The sequence below is a fragment of the Gorilla gorilla genome, chromosome 23 (assembly GCF_029281585.2).
Source record: "Gorilla gorilla gorilla isolate KB3781 chromosome 23, NHGRI_mGorGor1-v2.1_pri, whole genome shotgun sequence".
NCBI lineage: Eukaryota > Metazoa > Chordata > Mammalia > Primates > Hominidae > Gorilla > Gorilla gorilla.
Genome location: NC_086018.1, coordinates 34,248,969 through 34,265,881, shown reverse-complemented (window position 1 = coordinate 34,265,881; position 16,913 = coordinate 34,248,969). Strand labels below are relative to the sequence as shown.

The window sequence follows — 16,913 nt, the reverse complement described above, 5'->3', positions numbered from 1 at the left end:
AGGTGGAAGGATAGTTTGAGGCCGGGAGGTCCAAGATGCAGTGAGCCATGCTCATGCCACGGGACGCCAGCCTTACAACAGAGTGAGACCAAACAAACAAACAAAAAACCCCCAAAAACCCAAAACGTGATCTTGTTAAAGCCCAACCTGGCGCAGTGTGGAGAATGATCCAGGATATGGGCAGGGACGGGTGGTTGCACATGGAAGACCATTCTGGAAGTCCTTGCAGGAGTCTGGGCAAAACGTGAGGACAGACTGGATGGGGGTGTATGCTGTCTGGATGTCCCTCTTTGCCCCTCTATTACTCGATAATCCTCTCCCAATCTGCACACAGGCCCCTCTGACACTAGTCAGCCTCGAGCGTCCTGTGTCAATCCCCGGCTCTGACTCGCAGATGGAAACCACACCTGTGCTCAGCCAGAGCCAGACATGTACAAGCTTTCTGTGGGTGCCCCAGTGGGGTTGGTGGGGTTTTGAGGTCTCAGGGAAATGACCAGCTGGGAAAGTGAGAGTCCAGTGAGCAAGCAGGAGGGGCCATGGAAGCCTCGTTTCCCGAGACCCTGGAAGAAGGATCATGAGGAAGGGAAGTCAGGCACCCAGAGCCCAGGGGAGCCTCCATTGGCACCACAAAGGCACAGCCATCAGTCAGTGTTGATTGGACCCAAGTCTCCAGGACACAAGATGGGGAGAGCTGGGTGGACCTGAGATATCACATTGTCCAGGTACCCTTCTACAGCTGATGAGGAAACTGAGGCTCAGAGAGGCGAGGTCTCGTGACCACAAGCGGGGTTGAACTCCTGGACGCACCTCAAGGTTCCTTGACCTGTTCCTGGCATCTCCTTTCATTTTTCCTTTCTTCCCAAATTAACCTCTTTCCAACACAGCATTTCAAGTTCCCCTGGAACTTCATCGGTCCATCAGTGTCCCCTAGTCTGGAAGAGCACTGGCCACTTGCCAAGGCCCCCACCACTCTGCTGCCATCACAACCACCATCACCACCATTACAAGAAAAACTTGAGACTGATGGCCCCCAAAGCTTGGAAGGAGCTGAGAGATCAAAGAATGACTCGAACAAGTCCAGCTTGATGAGTAGGTGAGTTTATTGGGACTTACACACAGGTCAATCCTGGGCAGTGGCAGGACAGCTCTAGAGATCTGTGCTTCCTCCCAATGCTAAACTGCTTTCATGCTAATTTTCTGAGTGAGTGTTTACTTACCGGGTAAGAGCGATGGGACTGTTTTCATTGGTTGGTTCTCAGATACTCTCTGGGAAGTTTGGGTTCTCAGGGACACCTGCTCCTCAGCTGGGGACCATGGCCATGGCCCACCACCTGCCCTTCAGTGTTCAAGCAGGGGACATGCACCCTTTAGTAACCTGGAGGGGACCCATCACATGACAACCACCCCAACCACCATCATCAGGAAGCCGCTGCCTGACTGAGATATGCCCCCAGGAGGACAAGGGAGAGTGGATGCTGGAAAGACAGGGCAGGGGACCATCACCAGGGAAAGACTTCATTCTTCGGAGGACATTGAACCTGGGGCTGGGTCTGTAGTGGAGCCGCTGTTTCTTCTCCTGTATCCAACTGTTCTAACTCTTTGGCTTTCTCCATTTTCAGCTCTTTCTTTTCCTGGCCTTCTCATTGCTGGTTCCTGCAAGCCTCCTCTCTATTCTTCCGTCAATATATTCTTTTTTTTTTTTTTTGAGATGGAGTCTCGCTCTGTCACCCAGGCTGGAGTGCAGTGGCGATATCTCGGCTCACTGCAAGCTCCGCCTCCCTGGTTCACGCCATTCTCCTGCCTCAGCCGCCCAGTTAGCTGGAACTACAGGCGCCCGCCACCATGCCCGGCTAATTTTTTGTATTTTTAGTAGAGACGGGGTTTCACCGTGTTAGCCAGGATGGTCTTGATCTCCTGACCTCATGATCCGCCTGCCTTGGCCTCCCAAAGTGCTGGGATTACAGGCGTGAGCCACCGCACCCGGCCCCCCAATATATTCTTTAGTCTAAAGTAAACTGCTTCTTCCCATTCCCCACACTCTCCAGTTCCCATTTTTCCCTTATTGCAGGCTCCAATGTTCCTGCCTTCTCCTTGCTGCACTGCCATCTGCATTAACCCCTCCCCTGCTGTGCTCAGCTACAGAAATGCCAAAGTCCCTAACAGTTCCATAAACTTTACCTCACCCTCTTTATCCCCCTAATAAAATGTTTGCATTTGGGTCAAAAGCGATGGCTCACGCCTGTAATCCCAGCACTTTGGGAGGCCAAGGTGGGCAGATCAAGAGGTCAGGAGATCGAGACCATCCTGGCCAACATGGTGAAAACCCATCTCTATTAAAAATACAAAAATTAGCTGGGCATGGTGGTAGGTGCCTGTAGTCCCAGCTACTTGGGAGGCCAAGGCAGGAGAATCGCTTGAACACGGGAGGCAGAGCTTGCAGTGAGCTGAGATCGCACCATTGCACTCCAACTTGGCGACAGAGCAAGACTCTGTCTCAGAAAAAAAAAAAAGTTTGCATTTTGTCCTGGCCCGTGCCAGGCATATCTCTCCTGGTGGCTGCCCTGCCCTGTGGTCACAGTTCTTGGCCCGCCTGCAGAATCTTATAATTATTGTTGAGAATGTTTAGCTTCTCCTCCAGCTCCTGAGCCACCTTCTTCAGCTCCTCAGCTGTCTCTGACTTTGCCCCCTCATGTAAGTGCTTTGATTCGTACACGAGGTAGACTACATCCAGCACAAGAAAGAAGCTTACAGGGGCCACATCCGTGAGCTTGACTCCTCTGCTTATTTCCAGGATGCGGGGTTCATTAACTCTCTCCACCTGTTCACCGCTTTCAGCTGAGATTGGCTCAGTGACCCGGGGGCGTGAGGCTGAGGCATGCGGTACTGACTGAAGATTGGCTCTGGCTCGTCTGAGGGCACGGATGTCCTTCCCAATGCCTCGTGTGAGTTGGTAAGTATTGCCAGCTAAGGAAAGAAAGTTGGATATGTTCTCACCCAAAAACTCCTTCACCTCCTTCAATTTGTCAAGGCTTTTGATGACCAGGTAGTGGGCTTGGGCTTGTGTCCACCACTTCTTTCCGTAGTCCATGGCACTGCTGGTAATCCCGGTCAAAGCGGCTGTGATTCCCAACTCCATCCCAGGTTCCAAGAGTACAAGGCTGCCTCCCTCTGTGAAGGGTGCCAGACCCATGCCGACGAGGGTCAGGATGCCAGAGGAAATGCTGAGAGAGCCAGACACCACATTGGCGATGGTGGTGCCTTTGTGGACCTTCTGAACCCCATCTGCAAGGGCACGGAGCCTTCTTATGTTATCCTCAAGCTCACTTTTCAACCGAGGAAACACTTTCAGAAACCAGCTTCTGTACTGCTGGCCTTTATCGTGCCAGTTTTTGTCTTTCATGATCATTTGTCTTGCAAGGTTGTCCAGAGCTTTACGGAGCTCATCTGCCTCATTGCTGCACAAGGAAAGGTTAAAGGATTAAGAAATGCAGTTTTGGCTCGGTGCGGTGGCTCACACCTGTAATCCCAGCACTTTGGGAGGCCAAGGCGGGTGGATCACAAGGTCAGGAGATTGAGACCATCCTGACTAACACGGTGAAACCCTGTCTCTACCAAAAATTCAAAAAATTAGCCGGGCATGGTGGTGGGCGCCTGTAGTCCCAGCTACTCAGGAGGCTGAGGCAGGAGAATTTCTTGAACCCGGAGGCAGAGCTTGCAGTGAGCCGAGATCGTGCCACTGCACTCCAGCTTGGGTGACAGAGCAAGACTCCAACTCAAAAAAAAAAAAAAAAATAAGAAATGCAGTTTCCCTGTCTGTGAAATGAGCTCCATGTGATCTCTATCCTGTGTAAATTGCAGAGCTTTCACTATCGATCAAATAGAAACAAATTTTACAAATGGAATTAATTATCTTTCAAACTCAAACACATTTTGTTCATCATAGATACTCCTCAATACTTATTCCATATGGAAATAAATATCTTAAAGGCATCTCAGATGCTCTTTCGTGGTAGGTGTTTGATAAAGATGCCTCCTCACTCACTCAAGGGCAGGTCAACACCGTGATTGCCAAAGTGTTTGGAGAAGGGAAGCTCTGCAGATGAGCAGTGAGAGTGAGACAAAGAGACCTTATTCCCAGGATGGCAGCAAAAGTGAAGCGTGAACTTTACCCAAAGAGAGGCCTTCCCTTTGTCCTCAGCTCCTGGGAAGTGATCTCCAGGCCCCTGGAATGTCCTGCCTGGTAGGAACATCTGTCTTTGCCTGGTGATTTGGCTACGGGACCGTATAGCAATGTGATAGATGATGGGGTTTGGGGCTATTTGGTGTCTTTCCTGACTTCCAGAGGACTTGGAGACTAAAGGGGTTAGACCTCAGGGAGGGGCTGGAGACTCCAGGTCAGCCACGAGGGCAGCTTGTGATCCAGCCTCAGCAAATACTCTGGACACTAAGGCATGGGTTGAGAAAGAAGGACTTTGTCCTTGACTAACTCCAGCTGGGCTCTTCTGAGCCTCTTCTCCACTAGGCGCTGACCTTGGCCTTCCACAGCCACCCACTGCTTGCTGGACCTGCACCACCCAGCTCAGCAAGAATCTCCCCAAGTCAGTTTAGGGAGGGTCTTCCCCCCTTACTGTCTGATTACTCTTTGCTATCTGATCATGCTTTTCACCCCCACCATTGATTGGTGAGTGTCTGACCTGCCTTTAGCGAGAATCCTGTTAGGCCAATTTAGCAGGAACCCCCCACTCTGGTGTCTCCTACCAGTCCTGTTCCATCTCCCGCCCCCACCCTGGTGTTGGCTGTGACTCCCCCTCTGTGTTTACTATATTTGGAGCTGGGCTCAGTCTCCCTCCCCTGTAACAACAATCCTGAATAAAGACTTCCTTCCTGATGTAATTTGATTCACAGGAATTTTTCCTTAACTGGGTGAGCTTCCCTGGTTGGCAACACCCCATGTGTTTTGTCCCACATTCACACAGGAGAACACAGCGTCCTGAGGACAATGAAGCTTCACACTTAAAACCCTCCCAGACTCTGCCCTGTGTGTCTCTTTCTTAGGCTGATTTTAATCTGTGTTCTTTCCCTGTGATAAACCACAATTGTGCAATAGCAGTTTTCAGTGAGTTATGTGAGTCCTTCCAGTGAATTACAAAATCTAAGGATGGATTTAGAAATCCCCTTAAATTTGCAGGTGGTGTCAAAGGTAAGGGTGCCCTCAGATATTGCAGTCTGGCTATCTCTGAGTACTTTGAATTCAAACAAAAACAAAACCCCGGAGAGACAGGAGATCACTTTGCCTGGCATCTGCTCCCTTCCAATGCCTCATGCCCTTTCACCTGGCTGAAGGCTACTGGGTGCGGCCACTGCCCCAGCTGACTGGAGTGGGAGATCTGGCTATTCATTCTGGCTCCACATGGATGCTCCAGCCACCTTACTGCCTCCTGACCTACCACCTGCACCCCCAACCTTCCAGGTCTCACTCGCAGGTGTCACCAGCCTAACTGATGCCTTAGCAGTGACAGCTTCACCTGTGTGCACAGCAAGGCCATTTGCAATTGTATGGAACCTCTAGAAGACTCAAAACACTTTCAGAACCACCTATATAAATTGCTAATGCTGAAAGGACCTGAATTTGGACGAGATGGTAGAGGAAGTGTTTTCCTCCTCGGTTGGGAAGTTGTGAGTCTGCTCAGTACCCCTGAAATTGCACAAATTGGCAGCAACTAATTCTACTACGAAAATGGTCACTAAGACATACTGCTTGTCAATGTCAGAGGTTTCTCTGTGTGGAAGAGAAGAAGGTCTCAAAGGGTAGCCCAGAACTCGCCGGTTCCAAGGCGTGGGGTGAGAGACACAGGCAACCATGACCCTATATGCCCATGAGTGCTGGGATCATCCAGACAGGGAAGAAATATCCCTCTCCCACTCACATGTCCTCTGCAAGTTCATGACCTCTTTAAGTTTCAAGCCCTTGGTGCCTCTCTTTCCATAACCTAGTCCCACCCCTGGTGCCCCAGCCTTCCTGCTTGTCCTACAACCAGGGCTGACTCTTGCTCCATCCTGACTCCAGGCTCTGACGCTGATCCCGGTCTCTCTGGGCCTTTGGGCAGGATCTTGGTGTTGGTTCCCCACCTTTAACCTGGAGTTGACTCTAAGGCCTTCACCACACTCCTATCAGATTGAGTTGCTATTCCTATTGGACTGATGACAGTTTCCAATCTCTGACATAAGCCCAGAGCCCAGGGACTGGACACAGACAGAGCCAGAAAGAGACCCAGCGCTGTGCAACTCCACTCCAGCCTCTCGGCATCCTGGACCAGCAGAAGGGTCCTGCCGTGTTAATGGAATTCCTCAGATGAGAAAAAGGGCCCCAGCCAGCATCCCCAGGAACACACATTGGTTAGGTCAGGATTTTTCTGACTTGTCCCAAAGGTCAAGTCCTGCTGGGCTCCCATCTTCAAGAAGAAGATCCTTAACCCTGGTTCTGTTTCCACCAAGCTTGTAAGATGTTAATGTTAACTGTGCACCTACTATGTGTCAGTCATTATGCTAAGCACTTTACATGCACGATCTCGTTTTTCTCACAATAAAATTCCATTGATGAAGAAAGGCTGAAAGTGAGAAAGTAACTGGCAAAGTTCCCATCACCAGCAGATGGCAGAAATGACCCTGTCCTTGTGGGCTTCCTATCCCCTCAGCCTGAGGCTACTCACTGCCAGCGAAGGACATGGAGGAAATATTCTTTCTGGAGTGCCAAGAAGGTCATCCTCAAGCCCAGCAGAGGGGGCTGCCTGGAGGAGGTGTGCCTGTCAGGGAAAACTAGCCCAGGGAAGAGCTGGGTGGCATCGCCGGAGTGCCCAATGGAGGTAACCCCATGGAGCTTACCTGGGCAGTTCAGCAGCAGCCACGAATCCGTTCCAGGCCTCATTATCAGTCAGCAGGAGTAGCAGATTCTCTGTGCTCACTTTTTCCTTGAAATACTTAATGGCATCCTCAATAAAGATACTGCTCTCTAGTTGGAAAGAAGAAAGGATAAGGTTGGAGGAAAGTGTGGGAGTGCATAACAGCCATGGCATAAGAGATGACTACATGTTAATTTTCCTGGACAGCTGTGATGTGGGACATGTTTGATGGAGTCATTAGTGCTATAGAGGGAATTGTGTGCCCCCAAAATTCATATGCCGAAGCTTTAAACTCAGGTGACTACATTTGGAGATCTGGCCTTTAAGGAAGCAATTAAGACTGAATGAGATCACAAGGGTAGGGCTCTAATTCTATTAGAGGGCTAGTGTCCTATTGTAAGAACAGAAAGAGACACAAGAAGGCCGTGTGAGCACACAGTGCAAAGGCAGCCTCCACAAGCCAGCAGGAGAGTCCTCCCCAGACTCCAACCCTGCTGGCACCTTCTCCTTGGACTTCTTGCTTCTGGATCTGTAAGAAAATAAAAGCCGGATGTTGAAGTCACCCAGCCTGTGATATTTTACTATGGCAGCCTGAGAACATTGAAACACCAGGGGGGTGCCATGGTGCTTTGGAGAGGAATGAATCCTTTTCAGCTCAGCACCAACATGAAGTGAGCCTTCCAGGCCAAGGAAGTGGAAACATCCCAGTGATCACTTCCATCTGCCACGTGCCTGTTGGGTCAAACACTTTATACCAGTGTCTTCAAAATGTGAATTTCAACACATCATTGGGTTATGAAATTATTGGTTCAAAAGCAGCATTTTAAAAAGAAAATCAATTTGAAAATATCAGAGTGTACCAAGCATAGCAGGGGTGAGTATTGTTTTTGTGGGTTATTTCAAATATATATCCCTTAATGTAAATTTCTGGAATCCAGATGTGTTTAGGCATTCAGAATTTCCACTATTTTAGAAAGGACACGGGGTGCATATGGTATATTCCTGACCATTCCCAGCGGAGGCTGGACTGCTCCCTGTAAGCAAACCCACACATGTTTCAACAGTGAAACAAGCAAATATTCACATTAAATGTAAAAAATAATGGTAGGTCTACAAAGAACTCAAGTCAGTACAGAGCAGGATTACTCCTGAAGTCAGCTGCCACCAAAACGTGTGGTTTGCAGGGATCTGGGAATTATGGAATTGCAGATAAGGAACTGGGGACCAGTATGTATTTGTGTGTGCACTGAGGCATGATGTAAAATTGTTCTTGCTGTGGACACACAAGAGACCACATTCTTTTTTTTTTGAGACAGAGTCTTGCTCTCTCACCCAGGCTGGAGTGCAGTGGTGCGATCTTGGCTCACTGCAAGCTCTGCCTCCCGGGTTCACGCCATTCTCCTGCCTCAGGCTCCCGAGTAGCTGGGACTACAGGCGCCCACCACCTTTACTTTTTTTGTATTTTTAGTAGAGACAGGGTTTCATCGTGTTAGACAGGATAGTCTCGATCTCCTGACCTCGTGATCTGCCCGCCTCGGCCTCCCAAGTGTTGGGATTACAGGCGTGAGCCACCGCGCCCGGCCACCTCATTCTTAATTCACAGAAGAAGAAAGTAAAATCCAGACAGCGAGAGTCACCGCCCAAAACCATCAAGCAGGAAGCTCAGGATTTGACTCCAAGGCCAATGTTTCTTTGACATTGCTCCTTAAACTCCTTAACATTAAAACTCCTTATGTTTTGAAAATGCCTGTGGTCTCTGCATTCTCCCTTATAGCTTACCTGTGGGGCTATTTAAAGTTTAAAAATAATGTCTCAAACTCCACAGCATTGAGTACAAATACCATGCAAAGGAGATTCCTCCTGCTGGTCTTGGGCACTCTCAGATGGGCAGTGGAGGGGGTTCTTCGATGGGGCATGGGGGCGGGACCCTCAGCACTGATCCTTGAGGCACTCCATGTTGCCTCTGTCCTCTGCAGGCTGGTCTCAGGGTATACGGCTCTCCACTGTCACCTCTGAACCCAGCTGGTCCTGTTATTAAACCACAGATCATCTTGTTTTGGGGGGAGAGTTTTTCCTCAGTCCCCCAGCCCAGCCCTTCGTAAGGATTACGGGGTCGGCTGAGAGCTCTCAGTTTCTAATCTTCCCTGCCCTCCCCTCGTCTTGGACAGGACGCAGCACAGCCCAGTTTGCTGTCCAGGGCGGCTCCTGAGCAGAGCTGACTTGGTTGCCACGGCAACTCTGTAAGGGGAGGAAGCCGTCCTGAGGAAATGGGGCTTAGGGAAATGAACGCAGTGCTGACTTGGCTGGGCGAGGGATTGTCTTGTTTTTTCTTTTTCCTTCTTCACCAAAAGGAGGAAGGAAACTCAGGTTTGGATGGAAGGAACCTCTGGCACTAAATCTGTGTGTTTCTTGATGTGGTGGGGCTGGCGGATATAAAAGCAAAATTAAAAACCAGCCCTGAAACATTCCTGGGCAAACAATACCTATGAGGCCTTCAGAACAGCTGTAACCCCCTGAAACTGCAAGCTATGGGAAACTCAACTGGGGTCATATCAGATGGGTACTTCTGTTAGATACAAACAAAACTTAATGCCAGCTGACAGAGGACCATGCTGAGATGTGGATACTGGGAGGTCACAGAAGAAACAAGAACTCCAGGCAGCAGGTTCACATGACAGACACAGAAGGAGTTGCTGAAACCAGCTGTAGGGACAGGGAGAGGGGACGGGCCCACAGGATCCTGACAAACAGGAAGTGGCCAATTCAGCTAAGACCAGTGAGATCTAACTCGGCGCTGGATCTGACCCACGTTTCGCCTCACACTCAATCATACCCTCCTTGTCTCACTAAACCCCACACCCACCCGCACCACAGCCGTTCCATGTATGCCCATGTTTGGTACAAAACTGCATTGCCCTCCCAATTCCAAGAAATTCCCACCTCTTCCCAGAAATCCTTATGCTTACTCCATACCTTAATTTAATAAACCAGCAAAGACAAGAACCCCAAACTCCACTGGGCCCGACTGGCTCTTCTGAGTCCGCCTGCACTCACACACCTGAGCCCGCACTTCTGTTTTGCACTAAACGCTGATTTGCTTTTGCTTTGACTTTTTTCTCTCTTCAGCATCAAAAACCTGGGCAAGGCTAAGTTCCGGTCTCACCTGTATTCGGAGACCTCCCTAAACTCACACTGGCACCAACGTGACCAGGGATTTTCCAACAAGGTAAACCAAAACAGGCAGTTTTGTAAGTGCAACCAATCAAATAATGTCCTTACTGCAGTTTCATATTCACCCGATAAACCTTGTCTCTGACACTTTTTCACCATAGCACGAAGCCTCCTCCAGTTTGCTGTTTCCCAATTCAGCAATTCTTTCTTACTCAATTAACTCTTTAAAATTCTATTGGGCCTCAGATTTTTCTTTGACCGGGGGTATTTTAGATGACTGAACTCAGCCCCTGCCTCAGGCAGTCATCCCTGGTAAGCAGGTGCTTGTGATGGGCAGGGCAGGGCGGGTGCCCTAACACAGCTGGGGGGGGGGGGGGGACGGGGTGGCTTCCACCTGGAATCAACAGGGGACCTGTAGAGGGGATGGGAACCAGCTGTTAGGGAGGCCCTATTGTGTGGCAGGCACTGGCCAGGCCAGGTAGCCGTGTTATATTTGATCCTCAAGACAACATGGGGAAATATTATTCTCATGGTACAGGAGAGGTGAGGTAAGGAGCGCCAGGTCACACAGAGGGGACGTGGCAAAGGACAGACCGGGGTCCAGTTAAGTTGGAAGCTGAATCAGGCCCGATATATTCCCACAGGGCCACTCAGAGCAGAGGGGCTAGGGCAGGGCAAGAGCTGGAGGGAGGGGACCAGCCTCAGGTGGAAACACCCCAGGGTCAGCTTGGAGCAGAGAGGGAGGTGACAGGTCGGGGCTGCTGGTCAACCTCCTCTTCCAGCCCTCCTCTCCTCCTGGACCCTGCTCTCCCCACACTCCCCTCCCCTGCTGATTCCACTTCCCCAAGGCTGTCCTGCCCCACTTGAGTCATTTGCTAGGTGTCAGGGTAGGGAGGAAGTGGGCACCTGGGCCATGTCACCCTAAGGAGAGGTCAGGATGCAGATGACCCCAAGACCCCTGGGTCGGGGGACTCCACGTGACCTCTTCTGCTGCTTGGGGCAGACTCATTGGCCTCCTAGTCCATCCGGGTTCTTCTGGGGCTCACTCAGCTGTGGAGGTGCCACCCTCCATTCTAAGTGCGAGTAGGAACCAGCAGGGAAGAGGATGTGAGCCTACCTGGGTCCATGGTGCCAGCAGCCCAGTCACCGAGGGGCTTACTTTGAGGATCTCCAGTATCTGTCCCACTTGGAACATTTTGTTGCACCCTTGAGGAGGAGAAAACAAATTGTGGGATCAAATGTGAGCCACCAGTGGACAGAGGGAGGCTTGCTTGAGCAGCCGGGGCTCTGCAGATCTCTCTGGGGTGGAAGCAAACACCAAGACCAACCTAACCCAGATTGTTTGTCTATCACTGAGCCCCCATCATCTGCTATTTGCAGACACTCACCTCACTCCAGCTTCCTCTGCCCTCACTCCCACACCAAGGAAAAGTGCATTCATCCTGTTGGGGTATGAGGAGAAGATAATCAGAGTACGGGCAGCCATCTGATCATTACAGAAACTACAGAGTCTATACACAGAAATAGAGATGGGGAGGAAGGTTCTGACAATGACCAGGGCCTGGGAGCATGTGTGATAACTAGTTGATGATAGCCAGTGTGTATTGCATGTCTGCGATGTGCAGAGCCTCTTACATGTGTCTCATTCGATGATCACACACAGGCCAGGAGATGGGTACCACTTTCCCATTCAAACACAGAGGAATCCACAAAAGTTAGGGAACTTGCCAGTGTTTTTACAATAGTGCTAGAGCCAGGACTTCTGCTTCAACCCCATGTTTTCAATGACTGTGCTCTACTCCCTTAAATATACAATATTGAGTCATGTGTACACGCTCATGGTAAATGACTCCTCATTGCAAATCCTTGTCTCACACTCTGTGCTCAACTCTTCATCTTGGTGAATTCACTGGTGCTGCACTGGATAGCCTGTGTCTCCGTTGCTTCTCTAAGATTCTTTGTCCCACAAAGACCTGGATCTTGCCAGATGCCAGCTCAGCCCCTGCTGTGGCTGCCAAGCCCTCCTGGTGCTGCCCTGTTCCCTCTGCTGTCTTTCCCTAGCTGATGGACCTCAGGGTGTTTCTAATTCCTCATATAAATTATGCTACAAAGAACATCCTTCTTCGCATAAAACTTTGCCCACATTTGAGATTATTTCCTTAAGATATTTGTAGGAGTAGAATGAGCAGGTCAGAGGCTATCAACAACTCAAAAGGCTTTGTACCTAGAACCACACTGCAGGCAAATTGTACCAATTCACACTCAAACTAGCAGTATATGAAGATGCCCTTTCTTTCAGTCTTACTGGCTCTCAGTAGTCTCTTGTTTAAGACAAAAAAAACCCAAAACGTATACACAACATATAAATATGAGAACTAAATATACTTGTTATCAATACCAATTAGTACAAAACTTAAAGCACAAAGGTAGCAGTTGGGAAGTGAAGCACTGAACGAAGGAGAAGGAGGATTAATATTGTCATTTTTTTAAAGAGGGAAGTTAAGAAATACTGGGTACAACTGAGGGTATATGAAAGTTGTAAGTAAATTGTTTACAGCTACAAAGTTGCTAATGGAAGACATAAAACTGGTGATAGAATGTTAGGAAAAGGTGGAGAGGAGAGATAGAGGGAGGGTACAAATAAGATGAAAATGACTAATAATGATACCATAAATAATAACAATACCGCTTCAGGCCCATCACAGTTAGGGGCGGCTCCAAGCATTACCATTGTTCTTTTCTCACCGTGTGTCTCTGCGCACTCCCCGGCACACCCACTTCCAGCAGCTGGTCTTTGTTTGCAGACTTTATTTTAACAGCTCAGTGGTTCCCGGGCCCCCTGATGGGGTTCCATCCTCCAGCTCTCATACTAAAGCCCCCTCCTCAAAAGCCACTTGCCTCCCTCTTTCCCTTTCCTGCCTTTGTCTCAGGGTTCAGACACACAGATGTCTGTCTTCTGGGGCCCCCATGCAACAAGGGTAAAAGGGGGACCCAGTCCTGGGCAGCAGTTCACCAGGGGAGTATGCAGATGGGGCGTCTGGGCACTTCTTGCTGTAAGGGACAGGGGTGACAGGAGAGGGGCATCCCTTCGCCTTCTTCCTGCTTTGTTCACTGTGTGATCCCCTAGGCCAGGGGAGCCATCTCAACACCATCTCATGAGCCATGAGGACACAGGAGGACCAGGAGAGAGCAGAGGAGCAGGAGGGCAGAGAGAGCTGGGGCCTTGGATTCCCCCGACACTTGTGATGAGCTGCACCCAGGATCCCATCCTCCTTGGTCATTGTTGGCCTGGCTCAGACCCTGACCTGGAGCCTCTGCTGAATATTGAGCCTGGATATTGCCCGTGAGCCTCAACTAGGATACAGCGGGTCCTCCCTGGGCGAGTCTGCTGGTTGGTCAATTCTGGGAAAGTGACTTTGGTTCCTAGAAGAAGCCCAGATGGCCCTGGCCCAGCCCAAGCCCTGTCCAATTGTGCAGCCCAGACAGGGAACCCTCCCTCCTGCCTCAGGGCTCTGAGCCAAGCTCACCAGATGCAGAGGACACAGACTCTCAGCAAAGCAGCTCCCTCCATGTCGCTGCGGGGCCTCCTCCTTGAGCAGGAAAAGAGGGGTTGAGACAGTGTGCTCCTCCTGAGAAATCACCATTTTCATTTCTTTTTTTTGAAATCGAGTCTCGCTCTATCACCCAGGCTGGAGTGCAGTGGGGCGATCTAGGCTCACTACAAGCTCTGCCTCCCAGGTTCACGCCGTTCTCCTGCCTCAGTCTCCCGAGTAGCTGGGACTACAGGTGCCCACCACGACACCCGGCTAATTTTTTTGTATTTTTAGTAGAGACAGGGTTTCACCGTGTTAGCCAGGATGGTCTCGATATCCTGACCTCATGACCACCTGTCTTGGCCTCCAAAGAGCTGGGATTACAGGCGTGAGCCACCGCGCCCGGCCTTTCGTTTAGTTTTTAATAAACGGTTTTGCTCTGTCACCCAGGCTGCAGGGCTTTGACACCATCCTAGCTCATTGCAGCCTAGATCTGTTGGGCTCAAGTGATCCGCCTCCTTCAACCTTCTGAGTAGCTGGGTATACAGATGCACGCCACCATGCTGGGCTAATTTGTTAATTTTTGATTTCATACAGACAGCATCTCCTGTGTTTCCCAGGCTGTCTTGAACTCCTGGACTCCAGTGATCCTCCCGCCTCTGCCTCCCACAGCACTGGGGTTACAGGCTTCATCATCTCTTTTTGGTGAAGAACAAATAAGACCATGACTCAGATTTCACAGAAATTACCCCCCTGATTTCATGAACTTTTGGCAGCTCTATCAGGTTTTTTAGAGGGGAAAATACTCAGGCTGGGAGGGGAGGTGACTTGCCCAGAGTCACACAGCTCTTGGAGGGCAGAGGGGAGGCCAACATCTGCCCTTGTGACTCTAATATTGAAGCAAAAATGTTTGATTTTAATAATCCAAAAGTTTCCAGGTTTGATTCTCCTTCTATGAACACAGAGACCTAAGCTCTCACTCCTGTAGTTACACTCACAATTCCACAGTGTGGCTTTTGAATCTCATGATTGCAAAGCTGGCATCATGCCACAGGCACCATTCTGCAACACACCCTTCTCACTCCCCTGTCTCAGCCATGTTTCCCATTAGGGACACAGCACAGCCTGTTTCTTCTCCATCACCCCAGAGGTCTGAACAGAGGGACAGAGGTGAGGGCCAGAGACGTGGAGTCCTATGATCTACCTGCTCAGCCTCCTGACACGGGACCCTGGGCAAGTCATTCCGCTCCCAGGGCCTCAGTTTCTCCACAGGGCCTGGCACAAGTTGGTGCTCTGACTCAGGGTGGGTGAGATGACCTCTGAACTCCTTGTACCTGAAAAAAAATTCTGTTGCCCCCACTGGGCCTCAGCAGCAGCACCCTGGGGCCAGCCTGCGTGTGGCCTGGCCATAAGAACAGGCTGGGATCCGGGTCACCTCCTCTCCTCCACCTTGTTTGGTTCCTTCAAATTTCCCAAAGAGATGGGCACCCCCAACACAAACCTTCCTTCTGGGTTCACCCAGTCCTGTCTCAGCAGTCAAAACCAGGGCCGAGCCCAGGGAGCTTTGTGAACCCATCTGAGCTGTTTCCCCAACCCTCTATAGTTTAAGAGCCCAGCAGGAGAGGGGAAGCAATCAGACTCAAGCCTGGGTGCAAATCCAGGCTTTGCCACTACTTTCCTGTCTATCTGAACCAGTCACCTAACCTCTCCCAGCTTATCTACAAAAGCTGTGAGAATAAGATGGAGGCAGGTCAACTGTCCCCAACTTACCAAGGAATCTTCCCCTGACAGAGACTGAGCAAGATCCAGCTGTTCTGAGCTCTGTGTATCCCACCTCCAGTTATGCGTCTGTTTAATAACCAGACAGGTCCTCCAGCCCCCGTGATATACCGAGGAATTCGAAAGGGAAAGTGAAAGTCACAGCTTCCCAGCAGCTCATGACCAAGCACAGCAAACACGCTCCCCTCCAGCAGCACCTTCAGTCCAGCCCCACCCTCCTTGCTGCTGCGCTTAGAGGAGCAGCCTGAGACCAGACATCCAGATCCCTCTCATCCTCATCCTCATCCTCAGGGCTGGGGGTCTGCTGTGGTCTCAGGGAGAAAGACCTGCCACTGACATACTATGGGACCCTGCAGATTACTCCCCATCCTCCCGTGCACCCACATTCCCCTGATGCCTGCCTTACTCCTGCCCGTGCCGTCGGCGTAAGCACAGTCTCCCACACATGCCTTGTGGATGCTTATTGTATATTTATTGTAATGCCGTTGGGGTTATTTTTGTTATGTTTTTGAGACAGGGTCTCAGTCTGTCACCAAGACTGAATTGCAGTGCCACAGTCATCGCGCACAGCAGCTTCAAACCCCTGGGCTCAAGCCATCCCCCCACCTCAGCCTCCTGAGTAGCTGGTTCTACAGGCGTCAGCCAACAACCCAGCTAATTAAAACAATATATACATTACAGATGGGGCCTCACTATATTGACTGGGCTACTCTTGAACTCCAGGCCTCAAGTGATCCTCCCACCTTGGCATGAGCCACTGCACCAGGCCTGCTCTTGTTGAAGGCCATGCCTTGTGGCTTCTAGACATTTGCTTATGTGGGGTCTTCTGCCGGGAGCCCCTGCTTCCACCACCTGGAAAAATCATGCTCATCCTTCAGTGACAAAATCAGGCATTGCCTCCTTTCAGAGATCCCCCAGCATCCTCCCCAGCAGAGGCCACTGCCCCGTGTTCCACTCCCGAGGCACACAGGGTGGAGGGACTAGAGACCACTGCTCAGCCACACTTCCATGACTAGGAAGTCATGCAACCAGATTGCTATTGGACTTTTCTGCTTTGCCCCAGGCAGAAGGGCCTCAAAGGCAGCTAAACCACAGAAGCCAACCTGACCCTTCCATGGGGGCCTATTTCATCCTGAGCAAACATCTCTGGGGGCATCGTGTCCACCTCACCCCACCCATACACACACACACACACACACACACCAGCTTATGAGGCAGGAACAGAATGGTGATTACACAGGGACTGCACAATACACTTTGCAATACATTCCATTTGCAAATGCTTCTCCATTTGATTGAGTTTTATAATCATCCCCTCAATGGGCCAGCATTATGATCTGAGTTTGCAGATGAGGAAACTGAGACAAGAAGAGAGGACGTTGCTTTCATCCAGCAACTCAGGGAGGAGGCAAGACTTGTAAACCAAAGAGGGTCTGGGACACGTCTCAGTCAGTTTAGATGTTTACTCTGCCAAGGTTGAGGATGCACCCAGGAAAAAGACACACAAGTCACAGGAGGTTCTGGGTTCCAC

General features: G+C 50.4%; 1 protein-coding gene across 1 annotated transcript; it reads right to left on the bottom strand.

Moving 5' to 3' along the window:
• Window positions 1–1,082: 1,082 nt before the first annotated feature.
• APOL1 (apolipoprotein L1) lies at window positions 1,083–15,549 on the bottom strand. The gene is made up of 6 exons (XM_019018297.4): window positions 15,374–15,549; window positions 13,598–13,660; window positions 11,459–11,512; window positions 11,188–11,276; window positions 6,883–7,009; window positions 1,083–3,455 (listed from the first exon to the last, which is right to left on the bottom strand). The coding sequence occupies exons 2-6, from the start codon at window positions 13,639–13,641 to the stop codon at window positions 2,573–2,575; spliced, it is 1,197 nt and encodes a 398-aa protein (XP_018873842.2). The 5' UTR covers window positions 13,642–13,660; window positions 15,374–15,549; the 3' UTR covers window positions 1,083–2,572.
• Between the last annotated feature and the right edge of the window lie 1,364 nt (window positions 15,550–16,913).

What these genes read in the sequence shown, in the direction of transcription:
- APOL1 (XM_019018297.4), bottom strand. Translation starts at nt 13,641, where the DNA reads ATGGAGGGAGCTGCTTTGCTGAGAGTCTGTGTCCTCTGCATCTG. An exon ending in GCAGAGGAAGCTGGAGTGAG is followed by an intron (nt 11,277 to 11,458) that starts GTGAGTGTCTGC and finishes CTCCTCCTCAAG; the next exon opens with GGTGCAACAAAATGTTCCAA. An exon ending in TGCTGGCACCATGGACCCAG is followed by an intron (nt 7,010 to 11,187) that starts GTAGGCTCACAT and finishes CTTTCCAACTAG; the next exon opens with AGAGCAGTATCTTTATTGAG.